Source organism: Ammodytes marinus (assembly GCF_949987685.1).
Source record: "Ammodytes marinus genome assembly, chromosome: 6".
Classification (NCBI taxonomy): Eukaryota; Metazoa; Chordata; class Actinopteri; order Uranoscopiformes; family Ammodytidae; genus Ammodytes; species Ammodytes marinus.
In genome coordinates this window covers 29,784,924-29,812,320 of record NC_137235.1, presented here as the reverse complement: position 1 = coordinate 29,812,320, position 27,397 = coordinate 29,784,924, and the positions used below count along the sequence as shown (strand labels likewise).

At 41.3% G+C, this 27,397-nt stretch overlaps 1 protein-coding gene across 1 annotated transcript; it reads left to right on the top strand.

Annotated features, from left to right (window-relative positions):
- Positions 1–27,397, top strand: LOC307251883 (ribosomal protein S6 kinase beta-2-like). Its single transcript, XM_080029326.1, has 16 exons — positions 1–190; positions 1,376–1,430; positions 1,597–1,634; positions 1,738–1,852; positions 2,830–2,898; positions 3,382–3,529; positions 4,416–4,473; positions 5,218–5,318; positions 5,734–5,824; positions 6,129–6,219; positions 6,734–6,841; positions 7,119–7,181; positions 8,073–8,150; positions 8,352–8,459; positions 23,042–23,148; positions 23,827–27,397. Exons 1-16 carry the CDS (start codon positions 177–179, stop codon positions 23,996–23,998), a joined length of 1,416 nt encoding a protein of 471 aa, XP_079885452.1. The 5' UTR covers positions 1–176; the 3' UTR covers positions 23,999–27,397.

Below are 27,397 nucleotides of genomic sequence, written 5' to 3'. Positions count from 1 at the left end.
ACAGCACGGAGCGTTCATGCTGCGCACAGGAGCTCAACGTAGCCCTAAACCGCTGTGCATGTGTAGCTGGTTAGCTGACCGTAGCGTAACAAGAGCGATGATGGCCACAGCCGTTTGTGTATAACGTGGTCTTCAATCTATCGGACTGCGGACTGAAAGAAGGAGCTGCCGGATGAATGAGCGTTGACAGGTGAAAGCTAGCGAACATTAGCATTGTCGTTGGTTCGCCACCCGTCAGTCAATCTGTCAACGCGACTTTAGCTTACATTTGCCATTGGCAGACAGTTTAAACCAGTAGGGGGGTTTAGCAGGGGGAAAAGCGCCTTAACAAGCGTACAGTCCACGTTAAATCCGTTCAGTGAAACCACTATATTTATTCACCTTTATGTTATTGGTTGCCACATAACAAACTAGTACGTTGACTGGAAAAAGTGAAGCTAGCTCTCAGAGCGTGTTCATACTGACACGTCTGTAACTTGAGTCACATGATAAATAACATTCCATATACTGAAGCCAAACTATTTGGGACGAGTTGACGGCTCTTGGGATTCTGTTCCAGGCTCACTCAAAGGTGTAGCTGTGTCGTGTTTGGCTACTGCTTGGTGGAGGCTATGCGCTAGGCTAACGTTGGGGTTTTGTATGGACCGGTTTATTTTAGAGCATAGTGGCCCACACGGTCACCATGTTTAGAGCACTCTGCCAGCTGCCACTATCTATGGCTGCAACACGTTGATTTGATGTGTTGTGCTGTTATCGCTTGATTTTTTTTGCCAGCTGCTTCAGCTGTTCAGTAGGCTTGATAAGTCGGTAAATGGAAATATCTGTACAGGACTTTATAATGATGGAACAATACTATTAAAAAAAAAACATCATTTCTGTATGAACATTCAGCACATTTACAAAAACGAAATAACATTTAGATCTTACTTTATGAAATAAATTGTGTATTTCTAGGACACTACGTGCCACTTATTGTTCAGGTTATACACGCAAATGTATATGGATAAAAATCCTCCATCAAATGAAATATAAATGTACACAGCAATATCATTATATGTTGTGATATGGTACCTTTTTTGGACAGTTAATTGATAAAGTGTTTGTGGATAATATAACACATTATGATGTATACTGTATATATTGTATTTCTGACGATTGGACATATGAATGACTTATTGTATTGTTGCCGTAATACCATGCTTTGTTGCAACTGTCAGTGTGTAGAACATGTCACAGGTCTATTTGTTGCGTATTGCTCAGGAGACTTGTATGTTTCAAAGTTGCTACAACACACTACAGCAACGCTACATTCCTCATTGAGGTGTTAATGAATGCATTTAAAATAATAATAAAAGACTGAATGTGTGTGTTTCAGGATGGCAGGAGTATTCGACATAGACCTGGAGACTGAGGACATCAGTGATGCAGAGGTTTGTTTGTTTGTGCTTTACCTACCTATGGTAAACTTACACATGCTCTCAAAAGTCATGCTAGAATACATTGCCATGATAAGTTTAATTAAAAAGAAACATAATGGCTAAAGTGTACATCAATTTACACATTTGAACTATTCTAACTTTATTTTCATTTCTTTAGGATGACGTCTGTGACTTCGCCGTGACAGAACCAGAGAAGTATGTTGAATTGAGCGTTACATCTCAAGCAAAGTAGAAGCTGGTAAAGTACAAAGATGAAGTTACACATGCATTTGCTTTTTGTATGTGATGCTCCTCCCAGTGTTCAGACGGAGGAAGTGGAGCTGACCAGTGAAAGTGTCAACAGAGACAGTGAGAGAGTCGGACCAGACTGCTTTGAGCTTCTTACTGTGTTGGGGAAAGGAGCCTATGGCAAGGTGTGTGTGTGTTATTTTCTCTTGATATTTTTACATACTTTGTTTTTTTATTCATAGCCAGTCAATTAAGTCGTCCTAGAACACACACAGTGTTAAAATAATATTTTCATTGTGAATGTGCTTTAAGATGTCTTAATGTTTAATGTCAATTGAACAGAATTAAAGTAATTCATCAGCCAGGTGTGTCATTTCAAACTTTTAAAGCAGCCAACATTAACGGCCTACACACACATCCTACCTCTACTGCGCGTCTACCTCACGTCTGGGTCTGACTTTTAGTCACTGACCGTGTAATCAATCTAGAGCGGGCACACATCCAACCTCAGACGCACTGCTGATGCGCGTCGGAGGCACGTCTGCAGCGACGCTCCCCTTTACCTCAGGAGGCTCGCCTATATTTTTCTGAGAGCCGCGCGTCTCTCTCGGGTCTCTCTGCTTTAACTGATAGAGAAATACTCTGCTGAGAGTCATATTGACTTCACACCGGCAGCTTTCGCTGTAGTTTCACCATTTCCTGGTGTGTCCCTTTCAAAATAAAACTTCCAACAAGCGAAAATGTGGCAAAAAAAAAAGTCAATGGGGCGCATGGATTACTGTCCAGACTCAATATTAGACTCAATATAAATCATATGCATCATAAATAACACGAAAGAACTTCATTTTTAATGGGAATTATCTATGAAAACTCCATGTAGAAAGATAGGGCTTTTAGAAGCAGCGCTGCAGCAGCAGCAGTTGAGACGTTCCATGTGTGTCCGAGAAAAGTCTGAGAGAGGCAGCAGTAAGGTAAGGCGACGCGCTCCAGAGGTAGACGCAGGATGTGTGCAGAGGCCGTAATACTTTCTTTGGTTAGTTTCCTTGGAGAATGCACCTGATCATCTTATACTACTTCTAATAATCAGGTTAACATTATGCCACTATGATAAGAGTTTATCAGATCATGTCTGACATGAACTCAAAGTATTGTTTTATTTCAGGTGTTCCAGGTGAGGAAGGTCCAAGGCACTCAGATAGGGAAAATATTCGCCATGAAAGTCCTGAGAAAGGTACGTTGTCATAGCCCACATCTTCTTCCTAAGACAGACAACATCTAGGGAAGCTGTTCCATTTATTCTACATGCCTTTTTCTCTCCACCCCACTCTTCATCTTATTCCTTCCCTTCACTGTATTTGTCCTCCTTTATTTCCTGGTCTACCTCTTTATTCCCCCCCCCCCCCCCCTTGCTTTCCCACCTTGGACAGTCTAAAGGCTGTTACATACTCCGCGAGAAGAAAGAACAAAGTTCTCGGTGACAGAGCTGCAAGAAGAAAATGACGTCATTTCCTCTCGCAGCTCGTCCGAGAACTATTGTGTGATTGGTCAGTCTGAAGTCAATGAGTAAAATCCATCCATCGTGAAGTATGAAATGTCCAGACCAGAAATAACTTAGTTCTTGTTCTCGCAGCTCTGTCACAGAGAAGTTTGTTATTTTTTTTTCTCGCGGAGTATGTAACAGCCTTAATGCCACTCACTTTTCATTTGTCTCCAGGCAAAGATAGTGTGTAATGCTAAAGACACGGCCCACACACGAGCAGAGCGGGAGATCCTGGAGACGGTGAGACACCCGTTCCTGGTGGACCTGCTTTACGCCTTCCAGACCGGGGGGAAGCTCTACCTCATCCTGGAGTGTCTGAGTGGTAAGACACAGGGCTGTGGAGGAAGACATGGGCCAGCTTTAATGCATACTGTATATACCACTCATCGACTATGAATTCACTACTATATTAGTTGCAGACAAATTTAGATCATTAATTAGTCGTTTACGTGATCGCGCCTGCTTTTTGAACTACGCATCGTTTCTCTATAGGTGATGATGGAAATAGCCATGGAGTGAGCCATCTCACTTCCCTTCTATCTCTGAGAGTTGTGCAACGGCCCTTGACAGCGGTCTGTCTTGCTGGAAATAACAGACCTGTAGAATGCCGTGATTTACATAGGATTCTCAAAGTGCCATGTAATAAGTAATAATAACGCAACAGGTATAAAGAAAGCAGCAAAATGGCAGCCGGAGAATTGAGTCTGGGAGCATTTCACTTTCAACCATAGACTGTATATAAGCCCTGAACAGAAGAACCTCTTCAAATGCTCGTGCATTGCTCATATGCTCTAATCTCAAACTCCGCCGTATAAAATATTTCAAATACAAGTCTAAAAATGTATTTTGTATCAGTAGAAGCCTAATCAGCAGCAAAGTTTATTTGAATACATATTCTTAAATTAATACAAGCTTCATATTAAATGTTAAGGCTAATAGCTTATTAAGTAATTTTGCGATTCATAATCCAATTAATTGACTAATCATTTAAGTAATCAGTAGATCAATCAACTATCAATATAGTTTGAGAGTTGCGCCCTAATATATACACACACCCCTTTTCAGATCCCTCCGTTTAGAGCAGTAATGGCCCTTAAGGTTGTTGGAGGGAAAGAGGGACAGATAGAGATGACGGGAGAAAATGAAGGAATGCATTTGAGAAAGATCTGTCTAATCCCATGAACCTGTCTACTGTTGTTTCTCACCAGGGGGGGAACTGTTCATGCAGCTAGAGAAAGAAGGCATCTTTATGGAGGACACAGCTTGGTAAGACTCAGGGGCAGACACTCACACATTGCCTGGGGAAAAAATGCAGCTTCTTTTATCTTAAGCCACTTCATGATACATTCCCTGCGTTCCAAACACATACTTTTTCTTTTTACTACACTACACACTAAAGTACAGTAAGAGTTTTAGGGCGACGGGAGAGGAATAAAATCAGATAAGGAAGATTTTATTTTCATTTTGTCGAGAAATGTCAAGTATATAGACGAATACTCCAAAATGCTATTGGAGTCAGTGGGGCATTTATGTATTTTCAGCATACTACAATTGACATGCACTTATTGGGACATCCTAAGTCTTTTTCTGGCATACTAAATAGTAGGGATGTATGGGGATTGGAACGCAGGGGTTATTTTAGAGCATTCACCATAGCAGCCCCCCTCCCTACCCATACACATTTGAGATTGTACCGTCTTGGACACATTCAAATCACTAATTAAAACACGCCTCTTCAGAATTGCCTTCAGCCAATGATAATTTTTTATTTTTTACATAATTTACATTACATATTTACATAATGCCTGATTTTATTTGCTGATTTGAATGTTTCACTTTAAATATACTTGTTGTTTAGCTTTTGTTTATTGTGTGTTGGCTTTATTGCTACACCTTTTTTTTAAATTTGCTGATGTACTCGTTTTATCACTTCCTTCCCAGTTATGTCAGAGGAGTCTGCCTCTTTCTTTTATTTTGTATATTGGACTCAAATCATTTTCTGTCCTGTAGTTTCTATTTAGGCGAGATCACAATGGCCCTGGGTCACCTCCACTCCAACGGGATTATTTACAGAGACCTCAAACCTGAGAACATCATGCTTAATCACCAAGGTAACACACCTCATACAAATGAATAGGATCAATGTGGGGATGTATCACCAAATATGGAAATAGAAAGGTAGTTGTCAAAAAGTAACATTTACTGTTGTAAAACGCAGAATGATCATATATTCATGTGGTCTGTGGTGGGTGCTGAATGTTTTTTCTTCCAAAATACAGTACATGCGCAGTGGGTAAATGTAATCGGGAACAAACTGATCGACTGAATCATGTGAAATTTGCATTGAATAATGTGTGACCTTGAAGCTGAATTTAGAGCATCCTTGTTTGTTTGTGTTATTCCCTGTTACCAGTTTGAATTGAGGTTGAGATACATTTTATTAGTCATTTTCTACTTGAATGTAGCCTTATATGTTAACCTTTTATTGTGTTACTTTTTATATATATAAATATATATTTTTTTTAGGACACATCAAGCTAACTGACTTTGGTCTCTGCAAGGAATCAATTCATGATGGAAGCGTCACACACACATTCTGTGGCACCATAGAGTACATGTGGGTAACTGCATATTTACAGTACACGCACGCACGAACACACACACACACACACACACACACACACACACACACACACACACACACACACACACACTCCCTACATGTAAAACTGGAAGAATGTGTTATTATAAAGTTGTGAACATAAATGCTGAATTGTGTAATCAAATGAGCTAACTTTTGCTTATTTCAGTCTTTCAGAAAACAAATTAATTTAATTTAGAGTTTTATTAATGAATTTTCTTCTAATCATTAAAAATATGAACTTTTCAAACGTTCTCGTATATGTCTTGTTGTGTGCCAGGGCTCCAGAGATCTTAAACAGGACGGGTCACAACAGATCAGTGGACTGGTGGAGCCTGGGGGCCCTCATGTACGATATGATGACGGGATCAGTAAGTTACAACTGTGCTTTCATCTTATGGGCGGCAGTGACGAAGTGTGTAGGGAGGTCGTCCTCTGGAGTGCAGGGTCGGAGGTTCGATACCCCATCACCCCGCCACATGTCGAAGTGTTCCTAGGCAAGACACTGTACCCCACATTGCTCCCGATGGTTCAGAGAGCGCCTTGCATGGCAGCTACTGCCATCGGTGTATGAGTGTGTGTATGAATGAGTGAATGTGCTAAGAAATGTAAAGGACTTTGGGGCTGAGTGAGAACAATCAACCTTGGGATAATCCAAGCAGCCTGGATCAGTTATCTTATTCTTTTGGTATAAACCTAATGTTTGTGACAATATTACAAACAGAAACTGGATGTGTCGTGTAAAACAATGTGTGGACAATTTAACTGATAACAAAACTTGCACGTGTTATACTGTCAGTGGGATCATTTGTTCTCCTATTTACAGATGAGAAAACCAATAGCTTTAGTCTTGTGTACTGACTCCCTCCTGTGATTCTCCACCAGCCTCCGTTCACTGCTGAAAACAGGAAGAAGACCATCGATAAGATCTTAAAGTGTAAAATCAATCTGCCGCCATATCTGACCATCGATGCCAGGGACCTCATCAAGAAGGTCTGTCGCACACACACACACACACACACACACACACACACACACACACACACACACACACACACACACACACACACACACACACACACACACACACACACACACACACACACACACACACACACACACACACACACACACACACACACACACACACACACACACACACACACACACACACACACACACACACTACATACAGCATGCTTATACTTGGGTACGAGAGCAGACAGTCACCAATCTTCACCTTGACATGTGCCACTCTGTGTCGTTTCAGCTGTTAAAGAAGAATCCATCCCAAAGACTTGGCTCCAGTAAATCAGACTGTGCTGACATCCAGGTAACTGTGGCAAGCCTTTCACTCATTCCCCATCCCTAGTAGTAACCACTATTCACCATATCAGCTTTCAACCTGCTGTTACCTTGGTTTCCCTCTAACTCAGGGGTGTCCAACTCATTTTCACACAAGGGCCACTCTACGACATGATAATCACACTAAGGGCCAGACATGTCGTTTACTGACATGCCTTATTTTTAATCTAAAAATAAGACAAGATATCTAGGTATATAACCTGCGTACATACAGGGGCATAGACTAGGTTTCGTTAAAAAGTTTTGGGGGGAAATTATAGGTATGGTGGTGTGGTGTGTGTGTATATATATTATGGGGGTATATATATATGTATCATCAAGAATAAAAGCAATATAACACATTTACTGTATAATCAAAGCAAAAAGGCCAGTAAGATGCGCTAACCTGAAAATAATGTATGAAGAGAAAGACGAGACAAATGTACTAACAAATCAATTCAACTAGGGATATTGGCAAAGGATTCACTATAGTACTTCGCAGTACTATAGTGAATGAATCACATCACATTATATTGATAATTCAGTGGACAAATGAAAGTCAAAACTATTTATTTCAAATTCAAAACCCAGCAGTTTGACTAGCCGTACTGCGACATGTTTTTTTCTTTCTTGTAAAATATCGAATTTTTTGGAGCTGACGATACGATACAGGTATCACAACAGTACATATCACAATATATTGGTGTATACATTTTTTTTTAGCACAGCCCATGTTTCTACTGCAAATGAAAGAATGTGCCATGTACAGTACTGAGGGGACAATAAGTGTATGGCACTAGGTGAGGCTTAGATTGGTGCAGAGGTCTGGGTGAATCTGAAATAAATCTCTAAATTGAGCACTTTTTTGTTGCAATGGCAGAAACACCCGTTCTTCAGGCACATCAACTGGGAAGACCTGCTGGAGAAGAGAGTGGAGCCGCCATACAGGCCCCAGCTGGTAAGTCATGTTATTGAGTAGCTTCCTAGCTAGTAGAGTTAAATTCTATTACTTATTTTTTCCTCCTCAACTGCCCCCTATTTGCCATGTCTTTCATGTTTGCAAACCTATTGCTGTCTTTGTGTTACAATGTCACACATCCTCATGTAGTATTTACACACTGTACGCTTTCAAAATAAATGTTTGATACATTTTCTGTAGCATTCTGACGAGGACGTGAGTCAGTTTGACACCAGGTTTACCAGACAGACACCAGTGGACAGTCCGGACGATACCACACTCAGCCACAGTGCAGAGCTCGCCTTTGCTGTGAGTTACTTTTCAAAATCACTATTTTTAGGGGGCCAAGCCCGAGCAGGAGCTGGGACCGCGTTTTGCACAGCAACGCGGTTCCCAAGCCCTGCGGGGCAGGGAACCCTATTGTTTTTGTGGCGATTATTATTAGGGGGCCAAGCCCGAGCAGGAGCTGGGACCGCGTTTTGCACAGCAACGCGGTTCCCAAGCCCTGCGGGGCAGGGAACCCTATTGTTTTAGTGGCGATTATTAGGGGGCCAAGCCCGAGCAGGAGCTGGGACCGCGTTTTGCACAGCAACGCGGTTCCCAAGCCCTGCTGGGCAGGGAACCCTATTGTTTTTGTAAGGATTTTTTTTATTATTAGGGGGCCAAGCCCGAGCAGGAGCTGGGACCGCGTTTTGCACAGCAACGCGGTTCCCAAGCCCTGCGGGGCAGGGAACCCTATTGTTTTTGTAAGGATTATTAGGGGGCCAAGCCCGAGCAGGAGCTGGGACCGCGTTTTGCACAGCAACGCGGTTCCCAAGCCCTGCGGGGCAGGGAACCCTATTGTTTTTGTAAGGATTATTATTATTTGTCGCCGCTAGAACTGCGTGCACAGCCCAAACCGTAAAGGGTGCAGACATGCCAATTGCATGACTAGATCCAGGTCCGTGAATTCTCAGCATACAAAAAAATTCAGACATGCCGGCCACTAGGTGGCGCTACACCAAAGAAAACGCGTTTGGGGCCATAACTCCCACACCGAAACTCCCACAGTCAAAAACTTTATATGCACAGATTCACTGGAGTCAGCTGCATCTTTTGGCATAGGCCACGCCCATTTCCGTATATATAGATTTTTCGCAAAATCGCGAAAACTGAAAAAGTTATTTTTCGCTACTCCTCCCACAATTTCTGGACAATTGACACCAGACTTTGCACAGAACATCTACCGACCCACACGGAAAAAAGTTATTTGAAAGAATTTTGATACGACCTTCGATGACGAAACGGTAGCGCTTTGAATATTTGAAAATTAGCTCACAGTTACTTCCTTGTACGTAAATATTCATAAATCCAAAAGTATAAGTCGGATCAAGTCAAAATTTTAGACATATGTTGGTGCTACCCTTAATTGCGTTCAATAAAAAATTGGAGAATTTCGCCATAAGGGGGCGCCATAAAACGAGGAAATTTGATATCTCCTAATTGGCCCAAGGAATTTTTTTAAAACTCCAGGGAAACCATCAAGGGGCATACCCGAGTCGATATAAAAAATATGGCCAAGAAATAGTAATGTTCAAGGGACTTTTTAATAAAATTAGATTTTTTTTTTCCGTCAAAGAGATTTGGCGCAATTGCTAATCTCAGATAGCATGTCCATTGACATTACATTGTGCAATTAGCTCGGGTCGCCATTTTAATCTGCTTTTGCTCATAACTCGCCAACCGAACATCCCACAGTCAAAAATTTTACATCCACAGATTCTGTGAAGTGAGCGGCCGGCGCGGCGGTTGACGACGAGTTGCGTCGGAGGCTTGGCCCCCGGTAAAAACTGCTTGCAGTTCTAGTTATTATTATTATTATTTTTATTTTTCTCCGAGTAAAAGTGGTGCTGCAGCCCAAACCGTAAAGAGTTGGGACATGCCACTTGCATGACTAGTTCAGACCCCCGGCCTCCCGGCCTACAACAAAATTCAGACATGCCGGCCACTAGGTGGCGCTACAACGAAGGAAAACGCGTTTGGGGTCATAACTCCCACACCGAACGTCCCACAGTCAAAAACTTTATATCCACAGATGCACTGGAGTCAGCTGCATCATTTGGCATAGGCCACGCCCATTTGCGATATTATAGATTTTTCGCAAAATCGCGAAAACTGCAAAACTGACTTTTCGCTACTCCTCCCATATTTTTTGGACAATTGACACCAAACTTTGCACAGAACATCTACCGACCCACACGGAAAAGATTTTTTTGAAAGAATTTTGATCCGACCATCGATAACGAAACGGTAGCGCTTTGAATATTTGTTGATTAGCTACGTTTTACGTAGAAATTCATAAATCCAAAATCATAAGTCGGATCAAGTCCAAATTTTAGACATATGTTGGGGCTACCCTTAATTGCCTTCAATAAAAAATTTGGAGAATCTCGCCATAAGGGGGCGCCATAAATTAGGAAATTTTATATCTCCTAATTGGCCAAAGGAATTTTCTTACAACTCACGGCAAACCATCAAGGGGCATACACGAGTCTATATAAAAAATATGGCCAACAAATATTGATGTGTAAGGGACTTTTTAATATAATTAGATTTTTTTTTTTCCGTCAAAGAAAAAAGGCGGGAATGTTAGCATGTCCATTGACATTACATTGTGCAATTAGCTCCGGCGGCCATTTTGTCAAGGCTGACAATCTACTTTTGCTCATAACTCGCCAACCACACATCGCACATTAAAAAACTTGACATGCACTTGTTCTGTGAATTGAGCTGCATCGTTCCACCGTGGCAGTTTCGCCAAATTCATCCGTAAACAGCGATACCTATACAACTCCCGCACCGAACATCCCACGGTCAAAAACTTTACATCCACGGATTCCGCGAAGTGAGCGGCAGGCGCGGCGCTTGACGACGAGTTGCGTCGGAGGCTTGGCCCCCGGTAAAAACTGCTTGCAGTTCTAGTTATTATTTGTACCTCCCTAAAACTGCGTGCACAGCCCAAACCGTAAAGGGTGCAGACATGCCAATTGCATGACTAGATCCAGGTCCGTCCGGACTACGCATACAAAAAAATTCAGACATGCCGGCCACTAGGTGGCGCTACAACGAAGGAAAAAGCGTTTGGGGTCATAACTCCCACACCGAACGTCCCACAGTCAAAAACTTTATATCCACATATGCACTGGAGTCAGATGCATCATTTGGCATAGGCCACGCCCATTTGCGATATTATAGATTTTTCGCAAAATCGCGAAAACTGAAAAACATATTTTTCGCTACTCCTCCCACAATTTTTGGACAATTGACACCAAAGTTTGCACAGAACATCTACCGACCCACACGGAAAAAAATCATTCGAAAGAATTTTGATCCGACCATCGATAACGAAACGGTAGCGTTTTAAATATTTGTTGATTAGCTACGTTTTACGAAAAAATTCATAAATCCAAAATCACAAGTCGGATCAAGTCCAAATTTTAGACATATGTTGGGCCTACCCTTAATTGCGTTCAATAAAAAAATTGGATATTTTCGCCATAAGGGGGCGCCATAAATTAGGAAATTTCATATCTCCTAATTGGCCAGAGGAAATTTCTTAAAACTCACGGGAAAGCATCAAGGGGCATACACGAGTCTATATAAAAAATATGGCCAAGAAATATTAATGTTTAAGGGACTTTTTAATAAATTTAAAAAAAGAAAAAATCCGTCAAAGAAAAAAGGCGGGAATGTTAGCATGTCCATTGACATTACATTGTGCAATTAGCTCCGGCGGCCATTTTGTCAAGGCTGACAATCTACTTTTGCTCATAACTCGCCAACCACACATCGCACATTAAAAAACTTGACATCAACTTGTTCTGTGAATTGAGCTGCATCGTTCCACCGTGGCACTTTCGCGAAATTCATCCGTAAACAGCGATACCTATACAACTCCCGCACCGAACATCCCACGGTCAAAAACTTTACATCCGCAGATTCTGCGGAGTGAGCGGCCGGCGCGGCGGTTGACGGCGAGTTGCGTCGGAGGCTTGGCCCCCGGTAAAAACTGCTTGCAGTTCTAGTTATTATTATTATTATTATTTGTACCTCCCTAAAACTGCGTGCACAGCCCAAACCGTAAAGGGTGCAGACATGCCAATTGCATGACTAGATCCAGGTCCGTCCGGACTACGCATACGACAAAAATTCAGACATGCCGGCCACTAGGTGGCGCTACAACGAAGGAAAACGCGTTTGGGGTCATAACTCCCACACCGAACGTCCCACAGTCAAAAACTTTATATCCACAGATGCACTGGAGTCAGCTGCATCATTTGGCATAGGCCACGCCCATTTGCGATATTATAGATTTTTCGCAAAATCGCGAAAACTGCAAAACATATTTTTCGCTACTCCTCCCATATTTTTTGGACAATTGACACCAAACTTTGCACAGAACATCTACCGACCCACACGGAAAAAAATCACTTAAAATAATTTTGATCCGACCATCGATAACGTAACGGTAGCATTTTAAATATTTGTTGATTAGCTACGTTTTACGAAAAAATTCATAAATCCAAAATCATAAGTCGGATCAAGTCCAAATTTTAGACATATGTTGGGGCTACCCTTAATTGCGTTCAATAAAAAATTTGGAGAATTTCGCCATAAGGGGGCGCCATAAATTAGGAAATTTTATATCTCCTAATTGGCCAAAGGAATTTTCTTAAAACTCACGGGAAACCATCAAGGGGCATACCCGAGTCTATATAAAAAATATGGCCAAGAAATAGTAATGTTTAAGGGACTTTTTAATAAAATTTAAAAAAAAAAATTCCGTCAAAGAAAAAAGGCGGGAATGTTAGCATGTCCATTGACATTACATTGTGCAATTAGCTCCGGCAGCCATTTTAATCTGCTTTTGCTCATAACTCTCCAACCAAACATCGCACATTAAAAAACTTGACATCCACTTGTTCTGTGAATTGAGCTGCATCGTTCCACCGTGGCACTTTCGCGAAATTCATCCGTAAACAGCGATACCTATACAACTCCCGCACCGAACATCCCACGGTCAAAAACTTTACATCCGCAGATTCTGCGGAGTGAGCGGCCGGCGCGGCGGTTGACGACGAGTTGCGTCGGAGGCTTGGCCCCCGGTAAAAACTGCTTGCAGTTCTAGTTAGGGGGCCAAGCCCGAGCAGGAGCTGGGACCGCGTTTTGCACAGCAACGCGGTTCCCAAGCCCTGCGGGGCAGGGAACCCTATTGTTTTTGTGGCGATTATTATTATTAGGGGGCCAAGCCCGAGCAGGCTGGGACCGCTGTATGCAAAGCAACGCGGTTCCCAAGCCCTGCGGGGCAGGGAACCCTATTGTTTTTGTAAGGATTATTATTATTATTTGTCGCGCGCAAAACTGTGTGCACAGCCCAAACCGTAAAGGGTGCAGACATGCCAATTGCATGACTAGATCCAGGTCCGTGGTCATTCAGCATACAAAAAAATTCAGACATGCCGGCCACTAGGTGGCGCTACACCAAAGAAAACGCGTTTGGGGCCATAACTCCCACACCGAAACTCCCACAGTCAAAAACTTTATATGCACAGATTCACTGGAGTCAGCTGCATCTTTTGGCATAGGCCACGCCCATTTCCGTATATATAGATTTTTCGCAAAATCGCGAAAACTGAAAAAGTTATTTTTCGCTACTCCTCCCACAATTTCTGGACAATTGACACCAGACTTTGCACAGAACATCTACCGACCCACACGGAAAAAAGTTATTCGAAAGAATTTTGATACGACCTTCGATGACGAAACGGTAGCGCTTTGAATATTTGAAAATTAGCTCACAGTTACTTCCTTGTACGTAAATATTCATAAATCCAAAAGTATAAGTCGGATCAAGTCAAAATTTTAGACATATGTTGGGACTACCCTTAATTGCGTTCAATAAAAAATTTGGAAATTTTCGCCATAAGGGGGCGCCATAAATTAGGAAATTTCATATCTCCTAATTGGCCAGAGGAAATTTCTTAAAACTCACGGGAAACCATCAAGGGGCATACACGAGTCTATATAAAAAATATGGCCAAGAAATATTAATGTGTAAGGGACTTTTTAATAAAATTAGATATTTTTTTTTCCATCAAAGAAAAAAGGCGGGAATGTTAGCATGTCCATTGACATTACATTGTGCAATTAGCTCCGGCGGCCATTTTGTCAAGGCTGACAATCTGCTTTTGCTCATAACTCGCCAACCACACATCGCACATTAAAAAACTTGACATCCACTTGTTCTGTGAATTGAGCTGCATCGTTCCACCGTTTTGCCAAATTCATCCGTAAACAGCGATACCTATACAACTCCCACACCGAACATCCCACGGTCAAAAACTTTACATCCACGGATTCCGCAAAGTGAGCGGCCGGCGCGGCGGTTGACGACGAGTTGCGTCGGAGGCTTGGCCCCCGGTAAAAACTGCTTGCAGTTCTAGTTAGGGGGCCAAGCCCGAGCAGGAGCTGGGACCGCGTTTTGCACAGCAACGCGGTTCCCAAGCCCTGCGGGGCAGGGAACCCTATTGTTTTTGTAAGGATTTTTTTTATTATTATTATTTGTACCTCCCTAAAACTGCGTGCACAGCCCAAACCGTAAAGGGTGCAGACATGCCAATTGCATGACTAGATCCAGGTCCGTCCGGACTACGCATACAACAAAATTCAGACATGCCAGCCACTAGGTGGCGCTACAACGAAGGAAAACGCGTTTGGGGTCATAACTCCCAAACCGAACGTCCCACAGTCAAAAACTTTATATCCACATATTCACTGGAGTCAGTTGCATCATTTGGCATAGGCCACGCCCATTTGCGATATTATAGATTTTTCGCAAAATCGCGAAAACTGAAAAACATATTTTTCGCTACTCCTCCCACAATTTTTGGACAATTGACACCAGACTTTGCACAGAACATCTACCGACCCACACGGAAAGAAATTATCACACAGAATTTTGATCCGACCATCGATAACGAAACGGTAGCGCTTTGAATATTTGTTGATTAGCTACGTTTTACGAAAAAATTAATAAATCCAAAATCATAAGTCGGATCAAGTCCAAATTTTAAACATATGTTGGGGCTACTCTTAATTGCGTTCAATAAAAAATTTGGAGAATTTCGCCACAAGGGGGCGCCATAAATTAGGAAATTTTATATCTCCTAATTGGCCAGAGGAATTTTCTTAAAACTCACGGGAAACCATCAAGGGGCATACACGAGTCTATAGAATAAATATGGCCAAGAAATATTAATGTTTAAGGGACTTTTTAATAAAATTAGATTTTTTTTTTTCCGTCAAAGAAAAAAGGCGGGAATGTTAGCATGTCCATTGACATTACATTGTGCAATTAGCTCCGGCGGCCATTTTGTCAAGGCTGACAATCTGCTTTTGCTCATAACTCGCCAACCAAACATCGCACATTAAAAAACTTGACATCCGCTTGTTCTGTGAATTGAGCTGCATCGTTCCACCGTGGCAGTTTCGCGAAATTCATCCATAAACAGCGATGCCTATACAACTCCCACACCGAACATCCCACGGTCAAAAACTTTACATCCACAGGTTCCGTGGAGTGAGCGGCCGGCGCAGCGGTTGACGACGAGTTGCGTCGGAGGCTTGGCCCCCGGTCAAAACTGCTTGCAGTTCTAGTTATTATTATTATTTTAATTTTTCTCCGAGTAAAAGTGGTGCTGCAGCCCAAACCGTAAAGGGTTGGGACATGCCACTTGCGTGACTAGTTCAGACCCCCGGCCTCCCGGCCTACAAAAAAATTCAGACATGCCGGCCACTAGGTGGCGCTACAACGAAGGAAAACGCGTTTGGGGTCATAACTCCCACACCGAACGTCCCACAGTCAAAAACTTTATATCCACAGATGCACTGGAGTCAGCTGCATCATTTGGCATAGGCCACGCCCATTTGCGATATTATAGATTTTTCGCAGAATCGCGAAAACTGAAAAACTTATTTTTCGCTACACCTCCCACAATTTTTGGACAATTGACACCAGACTTTGCACAGAACATCTACCGACCCACACGGAAAGAAATCATTCGAAAGAATTGTGATCCGACCATGGATAACGAAACGGTAGCGTTTTAAATATTTGTTGATTAGCTACGTTTTACGAAAAAATTAATAAATCCAAAATCATAAGTCGGATCAAGTCCAAATTTTAGACATATGTTGGGGCTACCCTTAATTGCGTTCAATAAAAAAATTGGACATTTTCGCCAGAAGGGGGCGCCATAAATTAGGAAATTTCATATCTCCTAATTGGCCAGAGGAAATTTCTTAAAACTCATGGGAAACCATCAAGGGGCATACACGACTCTATATAAAAAATATGGCCAACAAATATTAATGTGTAAGGGACTTTTTAATAAAATTAGATATTTTTTTTTTCCGTCAAAGAAAAAAGGCGGGAATGTTAGCATGTCCATTGACATTACATTGTGCAATTAGCTCCGGCGGCCATTTTGTCAAGGCTGACAATCTACTTTTGCTCATAACTCGCCAACCACACATCGCACATTAAAAAACTTGACATGCACTTGTTCTGTGAATTGAGCTGCATCGTTCCACCGTGGCAGTTTCGCCAAATTCATCCGTAAACAGCGATACCTATACAACTCCCGCACCGAACATCCCACGGTCAAAAACTTTACATCCACGGATTCCGCGAAGTGAGCGGCAGGCGCGGCGCTTGACGACGAGTTGCGTCGGAGGCTTGGCCCCCGGTAAAAACTGCTTGCAGTTCTAGTTATTATTATTTTTATTTTTCTCCGAGTAAAAGTGGTGCTGCAGCCCAAACCGTAAAGGGTTGGGACATGCCACTTGTATGACTAGTTCAGACCCCCGGCCTCTCGGCCTACAAAAAAATTCAGACATGCCGGCCACTAGGTGGCGCTACAACGAAGGAAAACGCGTTTGGGGTCATAACTCCCACACCGAACGTCCCACAGTCAAAAACTTTATATCCACATATGCACTGGAGTCAGCTGCATCATTTGGCATAGGCCACGCCCATTTGCGATATTATAGATTTTTCGCAAAATCGCGAAAACTGCAAAACATATTTTTCGCTACACCTCCCACAATTTTTGGACAATTGACACCAGACTTTGCACAGAACATCTACCGACCCACACGGAAATAAATCATTCGAAAGAATTGTGATCCGACCATGGATAACGAAACGGTAGCGTTTTAAATATTTGTTGTTTAGCTACGTTTTACGTAGAAATTCATAAATCCGAAATCATAAGTCGGATCAAGTCCAAATTTTAGACATATGTTGGGGCTACCCTTAATTGCGTTCAATAAAAAAATTGGACATTTTCGCCATAAGGGGGCGCCATTAATTAGGAAATTTTATATCTCCTAATTGGCCAGAGGAATTTTCTTAAAACTCACGGGAAATCATCATGGGGCATACACGAGTCTATATAAAAAATATGGCCAAGAAATATTAATGTGTAAGGGACTTTTTAATAAAATGTTTAAAAAAAAATTCCGTCAAAGAAAAAAGGCGGGAATGTTAGCATGTCCATTGACATTACATTGTGCAATTAGCTCCGGCAGCCATTTTAATCTGCTTTTGCTCATAACTCGCCAACCAAACATCGCACATTAAAAAACTTGACATCCACTTGTTCTGTGAATTGAGCTGCATCGTTCCACCGTGGCACTTTTGCGAAATTCATCCGTAAACAGCGATACCTATACAACTCCCACACCGAACATCCCACGGTCAAAAACTTTACATCGGCAGATTCTGTGAAGTGAGCGGCCGGCGCAGCGGTTGACGACAAGTTGCGTCGGAGGCTTGGCCCCCGGTAAAAACTGCTTGCAGTTCTAGTTATTATTATTAGGGGGCCAAGCCCGAGCAGGAGCTGGGACCGCGTTTTGCACAGCAACGCGGTTCCCAAGCCCTGCGGGGCAGGGAACCCTATTGTTTTTGTAAGGATTATTATTATTATTATTCTTTTTATTTTTCTCGGAAAAACGGTGTAATATTGGTGCTGCAGCCCAAACCGTAACGGGTTGGGACATGCCACTAGCATCATTAGTTCAGACCCCCGGCCTCTCAGCTGACCAAAAAAATCAGACACGCCGGCCACTAGTTGGCGCTACAACGAAGGAAAACGCGTTTGGGGTCATAACTCCCACACCGAACGTCCCACAGTCAAAAACTTTATATCCACATATTCACTGGAGTCAGCTGCATCATTTGGCATAGGCCACGCCCATTTGCGATATTATAGATTTTTCGCAAAATCGCAAAAACTGCAAAACATATTTTTCTCTATTCCTCCCACAATTTTTGGACAATTGACACCAAAGTTTGCACAGAACATCTACCAAACCACACGGAAAAAAATCATTCGAAAGAATTGTGATCCGACCATCGATAACGAAACGGTAGCGTTTTAAATATTTGTTGATTAGCTACGTTTTACGAAAAAATTAATAAATCCAAAATCATAAGTCGGATCAAGTCCAAATTTTAGACATATGTTGGGGCTACCCTTAATTGCGTTCAATAAAAAATTCGGAAATTTTCGCCATAAGGGGGCGCCATAAATTAGGAAATTTCATATCTCCTAATTGGCCAGAGGAATTTTCTTACAACTCACGGGAAACCATCAAGGGGCATACACGAGTCTATATGAAAAATATGGCCAAGAAATAGTAATGTTTAAGGGACTTTTTAATAAAATTAGATTTTTTTTTTTCCGTCAAAGAAAAAAGGCGGGAATGTTAGCATGTCCATTGACATTACATTGTGCAATTAGCTCCGGCGGCCATTTTGTCAAGGCTGACAATCTGCTTTTGCTCATAACTCGCCAACCACACATCGCACATTAAAAAACTTGACATCCACTTGTTCTGTGAATTGAGCTGCATCGTTCCACCGTGGCACTTTCGCGAAATTCATCCGTAAACAGCGATACCTATACAACTCCCACACCGAACATCCCACGGTCAAAAACTTTACATCCGCAGATTCTGCGGAGTGAGCGGCCGGCGCGGCGGTTGACGACGAGTTGCGTCGGAGGCTTGGCCCCCGGTAAAAACTGCTTGCAGTTCTAGTTAGGGGGCCAAGCCCGAGCAGGAGCTGGGACCGCGTTTTGCACAGCAACGCGGTTCCCAAGCCCTGCGGGGCAGGGAACCCTATTGTTTTTGTAAGGATTATTATTATTATTATTCTTTTTATTTTTCTCGGAAAAACGGTGTAATATTGGTGCTGCAGCCCAAACCGTAACGGGTTGGGACATGCCACTAGCATCATTAGTTCAGACCCCTGGCCTCTCAGCTGACCAAAAAAATCAGACACGCCGGCCACTAGTTGGCGCTACAACGAAGGAAAACGCGTTTGGGGTCATAACTCCCACACCGAACGTCCCACAGTCAAAAACTTTATATCCACATATTCACTGGAGTCAGCTGCATCATTTGGCATAGGCCACGCCCATTTGCGATATTATAGATTTTTCGCAAAATCGCAAAAACTGCAAAACATATTTTTCTCTATTCCTCCCACAATTTTTGGACAATTGACACCAAAGTTTGCACAGAACATCTACCGACCCACACGGAAAAGAATCATTCAAAAGAATTTTGATCCGACCATCGATAACAAAACGGTAGCGTTTTAAATATTTGTTGATTAGCTACGTTTTACGTAAAAATTCATAAATCCAAAATCATAAGTCGGATCAAGTCCAAATTTTAGACATATATTGGGGCTACCCTTAATTGCGTTCAATAAAAAAATTGGACATTTTCGCCATAAGGGGGCGCCATAAATTAGGAAATTTCATATCTCCTAATTGGCCAGAGGAAATTTCTTAAAACTCACGGGAAAGCATCAAGGGGCATACACGACCTTATATAAAAAATATGGCCAAGAAATATTAATGTGTAAGGGACTTTTTAATAAAATTAGTTATTTTTTTTTTCCGTCAAAGAAAAAAGGCGGGAATGTTAGCATGTCCATTGACATTACATTGTGCAATTAGCTCCGGCGGCCATTTTGTCAAGGCTGACAATCTACTTTTGCTCATAACTCGCCAACCACACATCGCACATTAAAAAACTTGACATGCACTTGTTCTGTGAATTGAGCTGCATCGTTCCACCGTGGCAGTTTCGCAAAATTCATCCATAAACAGCGATACCTATACAACTCCCGCACCGAACATCCCACGGTCAAAAACTTTACATCCACAGGTTCTGTGGAGTGAGCGGCAGGCACGGCGCTTGACGACGAGTTGCGTCGGAGGCTTGGCCCCCGGTAAAAACTGCTTGCAGTTCTAGTTATTATTATTATTATTAGGGGGCCAAGCCCGAGCAGGAGCTGGGACCGCGTTTTGCACAGCAACGCGGTTCCCAAGCCCTGCGGGGCAGGGAACCCTATTGTTTTAGTAAGGATTATTATTTGTAGTCACCTAAAACTGTGTCCACAGGCCAAACCGTAAAGGGTGCAGACATGCCAATTGCATGACTAGATCCAGGTCCGGGCCGTGTACGCATACAAAACTATTCAGACATGCCGGCCACTAGGTGGCGCTACACCAAAGAAAACGCGTTTGGGGCCATAACTCCCACACCGAAACTCCCACAGTCAAAAACTTTATATCCACATATTCACTGGAGTCAGCTGCATCTTTTGGCATAGGCCACGCCCATTTGCGATATTATAGATTTTTCGCAAAATCGCGAAAACTGAAAAACATATTTTTCGCTACTCCTCCCACAATTTTTGGACAATTGACACCAAAGTTTGCACAGCACATCTACCGACCCACACGGAAAGAAATCATGCTAATGCATTTTGATCCGACCATGGATAGAGAAACGGTAGCGTTTTAAATATTTGTTGATTAGCTACGTTTTACGTAGAAATTCATAAATCCAAAATCATAAGTCGGATCAAGTTCAAATTTTAGACATATGTTGGGGCTACCCTTAATTACGTTCAAAAAAAAAATTGGAAATTTTCGCCATAAGGGGGCGCCATAAACTAGGGAATTTTATATCTCCTAATTGGCCAAAGGAATTTTCTTAAAACTCACGGGAAACCATCAACGGGCGTACCCGAGTCTATATGAAAAATATGGCCAAGAAATAGTAATGTTTACGGGACTTTTTAATAAAATTAGATTTTTTCTTTTCCGTCAAAGAAAAAAGGCGGGAATGTTAGCATGTCCATTGACATTACATTGTGCAATTAGCTCCGGCGGCCATTTTGTCAAGGCTGACAATCTGCTTTTGCTCATAACTCGCCAACCAAACATCGCACTTTAAAAAACTTGACATCCACTTGTTCTGTGAATTGAGCTGCATTGTTCTACCGTGGCACTTTCGCGAAATTCATCCGTAAACAGCGATACCTATACAACTCCCGCACCGAACATCCCACGGTCAAAAACTTTACATCCACGGATTCCGTGGAGTGAGCGGCCGGCGCGGCGGTTGACGACGAGTTGCGTTGGAGGCTTGGCCCCCGGTCAAAACTGCTTGCAGTTCTAGTTATTTTTATTTTTCTCCGAGTAAAAGTGGTGCTGCAGCCCAAACCGTAAAGGGTTGGGACATGCCACTTGTATGACTAGTTCAGACCCCCGGCCTCTCGGCCTACAAAAAAATTCAGACATGCCGGCCACTAGGTGGCGCTACAACGAAGGAAAACGCGTTTGGGGTCATAACTCCCAAACCGAACGTCCCACAGTCAAAAACTTTATACCCACAGATGCACTGGAGTCAGTTGCATCATTTGGCATAGGCCACGCCCATTTGCGATATTATAGATTTTTCGCAAAATCGCGAAAACTGAAAAACATATTTTTCGCTACTCCTCCCACAATTTTTGGACAATTGACACCAAAGTTTGCACAGAACATCTACCGACCCATACGGAAACAAATTTTTCGAAAGAATTTGGATACGACCATCGATAACGAAACGGTAGCGCTTTGAATATTTGTTGATTAGCTACGTTTTACGTTAATATTCATAAATCCAAAATCATAAGTCGGATCAAGTCCAAACTTTAGACATATGTTGGGGCTACCCTTAATTGCGTTCAATAAAATATTTGGAGAATTTCGCCACAAGGGGGCGCCATAAATTAGGAAATTTTATATCTCCTAATTGGCCAGAGGAATTTTCTTAAAACTCACGGTAAACCATCAAGGGGCATACACGAGTCTATATAAAAAATATGGCCAAGAAATATTAATGTGTAAGGGACTTTTTAATAAAATTAGATTTTTTTTTTTCCGTCAAAGAAAAAAGGCGGGAATGTTAGCATGTCCATTGACATTACATTGTGCAATTAGCTCCGGCGGCCATTTTGTCAAGGCTGACAATCTGCTTTTACTCATAACTCACCAACCACACATCGCACATTAAAAAACTTGACATCCACTTGTTCTGTGAATTGAGCTGCATCGTTCCACCGTGGCACTTTCGCGAAATTCATCCGTAAACAGCGATACCTATACAACTCCCGCACCGAACATCCCACGGTCAAAAACTTTACATCCGCAGATTCTGCGGAGTGAGCGGCCGGCGCGGCGGTTGACGACGAGTTGCGTCGGAGGCTTGGCCCCCGGTAAAAACTGCTTGCAGTTCTAGTTTTTTTTGTATTTGTCAACTGAAAAAGAAAGCTAACTTTCTGCTACCTACTTAAGTGCACTGCTGTCCTCTCTTTTTTTTTTCTTCTTCCATTGTAATAAAATACAATTCTAACAACTTGTTTTAATGCTAGTAAGCTAGTAGCATAGTAGCATTAGCAACCTATGATATGACTGTGAAAAGGAATGCTGATTTCCTAACAGGGCTTCACCTACGTGGCTCCATCGGTCCTGGAGAGTCTAAAGGAAGGCTTCTCATTCGCACCTCGAACACGAAATGTACGCCGACAGAGCCCTCGCACACCCATCAGGTAACGCACACACGGAAACACACACACACGGAAACACACACGGAAACACACACGGAAACACACACACACACAATTATCATTATTGTTTGACATATAGTTTTACAAATTACCTTTAAAAAAATATCAATATTTCCCAACAATAAAAAGGTTGATGATTAAACTGTTTCTGTTACATCATCCAGTACAACAAGGAGAAGAGCTTTCTTCTTTTTAAAAAAAACATACATATTAAAGCTCCCCTAAAGGTTCACCACAACCTCGTCAAACCAACAATTGTAAATTATTTGTATTGGAAGAAAGCATAAATGTTGTACACACTGTTGTTTCCTTGTTTATTATAGCTCAATCAAATGTGCTCTTATTTCTTATAATTGGTGTCTCTTAAAGATTAGAAAAAATCATTATTTATCTGCCTCATTTTCAACTATCTTGTATTTCTCACAACTGCTTTCCTTGTCTGGATCCCTGTAAAGTTGAACAGTTTAATTTGTTGCTGAAGACTCACTTTTGTTGCATTGGCCTTTAACACAAGTTGAGACTTTGACACTCCTAACTTTTTTTTTTCATGTATCTTATATGTTATTTTGTATTGTATCTTGTTGGTCAACTGATGTTGTTTTTAAATGTGCTATAGAAATCATTTTGACTTTAACTTTTGACTTTGTCTATTTCTTTCAGTCCCATGAAATTCTCCTCCGGCGGCCCCTTTAAGACCAGCATGGACAGAGAGCCAGACTTTTACCCTCCCACCTCTCCGCCCGCAGCTCCGACTCCAATGGAAAACGGAGGGGCCAGTCAGCCAATCAGGACGCCCGCTCGGAACAAGAAGCAGAAGGGACATCGAAGATAAAGGTGCAAGTCTTCAAGCAGCCTTTTGAGGGATTCACATGTTTTAAAACTATACAGTAAGGGGGGTTGAGGAACAGAGCTAAAGTGTTTTTTTTTCTTTTGCGAGTATCAGGCTTTTTTTTTTTTTGAGGTGGTTTGATTAACATAATACAGGTGTTGGTCATAGAGCTATGTACAGGTTAGATCCCCCTTCAACCATTCACCTGATCAACATGGACTTATGTGCTTATACTTTGGTGAAGTTAAATCAAATAACTTCAGTTTTATATTTTGTCTCCGACGGTCACCTTTTATTTTCCAAAGCTTTAATTTACAGCTCCCATTTAGTCTCTTCTTATAGTTAAAATAAGGGTGGAACAATGACTTGACTATGTTTTACCTAAGATAGCACTAGGAAGAGGGGGAAGAGAACCATTGATTCTTTTTTTTTTAACACTGACTCTTATCATGAGTGGTCAGGGTCAGATAAATTATGGATTGACTGGTAACTGTTTCATTTTGTGTGCACACGCTGGCACAATTACAGTAAAGGGACACTGTGAGATAAAAGTCTTTGGGTATAATTTAGTTCATCAGCTTTTAATTGGTTCTTCAGAGTTTGGCAAGGATGTTCAGGCTATCGCAGGCTGACATTTTAATTAGAGAACTGATGAAGGATCACTTGATAGAAGTCCTGATTCTTTTTCCATTAAGGTTGAACTGTGAAGCTGATCTTCTGGCCATCAGGTTATCAAGTTAGCTTTAAAGGGATTGGTCTGTAGTTTTGAAGTGTCGTTGTATGAGGTACTTATGCATATTAAGGGCTGCTACCTTATGGAGATGGCTGATCAACACAGTCATTTAAAGGAGAAGAAGGCAGCCTTGTACTGTTGCAGACAGAGCCAGCCGAAAAAAACGTTTTCACCATGTATATAAAAGCTTACCTAAAAGTCCTTTCAATCGTCTTCTCAATTTAGGATTTTTTCACTGCTGATATACGTGGCAAAAAAAAAAAAGTTTTTTCCGCTGGCCATTAAGATGATGACTGCATTGACCACCATCTCCATAAGGTTACAAACTAACTATATATAAGTACCTTATACACAAAATATTGAACTATCCCTTTAAAGATGTGTTTACGTGTGTAAGGGTGGGACTATATCATATTGAAAATACACTGAATACAATGTTGCATCGCTCACTGAAGATAATGTCTTCACTAATGTCAAATTGTCTCTCCGGGCGATCCTCTCTGTCTGAAAATATGGTGACGTTTATCAGGTTTTTTTTCATTTCTTTGATATGTCTTAGCAAGAGGGTCTTTCATTCAGTTTTACTGCCAAAGCTTTAACGTTCTTTTCTTCATACTGTTTAGAAGGACCAATCGCACAGTGATATGATTTGAAAAGAGTGATACGCTGTATTTTCCTAATTTTGGTGAATCAAGACGTTATCTTTCATCCTTCATCAAAAAGCCCCTGTATAGTAATTCAAGTATTACCATGTGTTTTTACATAAACACATACATCCATATAAGTTCAAAGTAGACTGTGGTGCACTGACTAAACTAATTATATTCCTGTAAAAAAAAGAGTATTTTGGGTTATTTAACCAAACATATTTTTACACATGAAAGCTTGGTTTGTGGTATTTTTCACAAATAATGAAAATGCTAGATACTTTTGAAGTGCTTGATTGTATTGCTGGGGTGTGATCCACCAAATACTAATTCAGCACTTACATGGATCAGAGAAAGTCTATGAGATTAATTTGATGCCAAAATTCTTTCTGCTTTTTGATATTTTATTTTTCTTAAAGAGTAAATAGCTCCTAGGTGCAGGTACATTTACCCACCTCCCTGACCCATGTCCCAATATCTTGTATTAATACAGTACAAATCAGAAAAGAAAAGCACTCTTGAGTCTTACATCACTAAAGTACAGGCAAAGGCAGAAGAGACAGTGCAAACATTCAAGTGAATTTAAGTTAACAAAATATGACATTTTAATTTTTAGTAAAAAAAAGAAGAGCTATAGCCTTTAATCATATCCTCCAGTCTGTATGTGTATATATGTATGTGACATGTATGTACAATCAGAGGTGATGGAGATGGGCAAATATTGCCACACCAATAGATGTAAATAACATGGCTGAATAAGTTAACATGTGTGTATATTTGCTTCAATGCTTCCACATGTTGCCTGTCTGTCATGGTCTGGTTCTGGAGAATAAAGAATGTATTTTACCAAGTGTTCATTATTACATAAATGAATAACACATAGTGGATACGAATGTAGGCAGAAAATATGACAATAGAACTATAAAACTGAAATAATTCTATAAACTTTGGGCTACGCTAGCTTCATGGTTCTAGGGATGGCAGTGCCTGTATGTCAGTGGTTGATAAATCTAGACTGAAATATTGAATGGACTTGAAATGTTATATGTCTATAAGAATAAATTGTCATCAGTTTAGTGATTCTTTATTTTTTTAAGTCGAGAGTTATTGGATTTATTTATTTATTTTGATGTGGTTTTTGACTTAATTCAATACTGAACATTCCAACCAGTCTCCGCTATTCTTGGTGTTTAGTGCATAGTTTTGAAATGTTAGCATGCTAACATGGCATCATGGTGTCCCATGATTAAGGGCCACAATACACATTATAGCCTACCTGCTATACAGTACATCCGCATCTTAGCATTGTCATTGGAGTCATGCTGACTTTTAGAAATGCTGTGCCTGAGTACAGCCTTAGCAAGTCGCTTGCATGGCTGTAGGCTCTTGTCTTGTTAACTCACAACAGTGTAGTTGGCTTTCTGCTCATTCAGTCAGACAATGGCAAACTGGATTACAGACTCTGGAAAAAGGACATTAAAAAAAAACTTTTAACCATTTAAAAGGTGAGTCAGTCAGGTCATGGATATGTATTCTGTCTGTCCTTTCATATGAATGTCACAATCTTGTATTAATTTATTTAATATTGGACACACTGGGTTGCCATAAAATCAAGCCAGGATTTTTCTTTTTCCTAAAGAAGTTTCCTGTTTGCAGGTCTCTCCTGCTCCGTCACATAATGTCTTCCTCTAGCAGCCTGTCTTCATTAACACTGGACCCACAGGCTGTACATGTTCATCATGAATTGTAAACTAAGTATTTGTAATGCAAGTTAAAAAGAAACATGGCTCTTTTTTTTTTCTTTTTTTTGGTCCCAACTCCAACTTGCCAGCGTCTTGTCACAATATTTACAGTTGGAGAGCTGGAAAAAGCTATTATTGTGTTCAGTTTTGTATATTTATTTAAAATAATTAATAATAATTATGGAGTGAAAGATACAGTATTGAAAGGATTCTACACTTCTGGAATTATTTGGAAATTTATATTTTGAAAATGGAATTGATTGGACTTCAGTTTATTTTT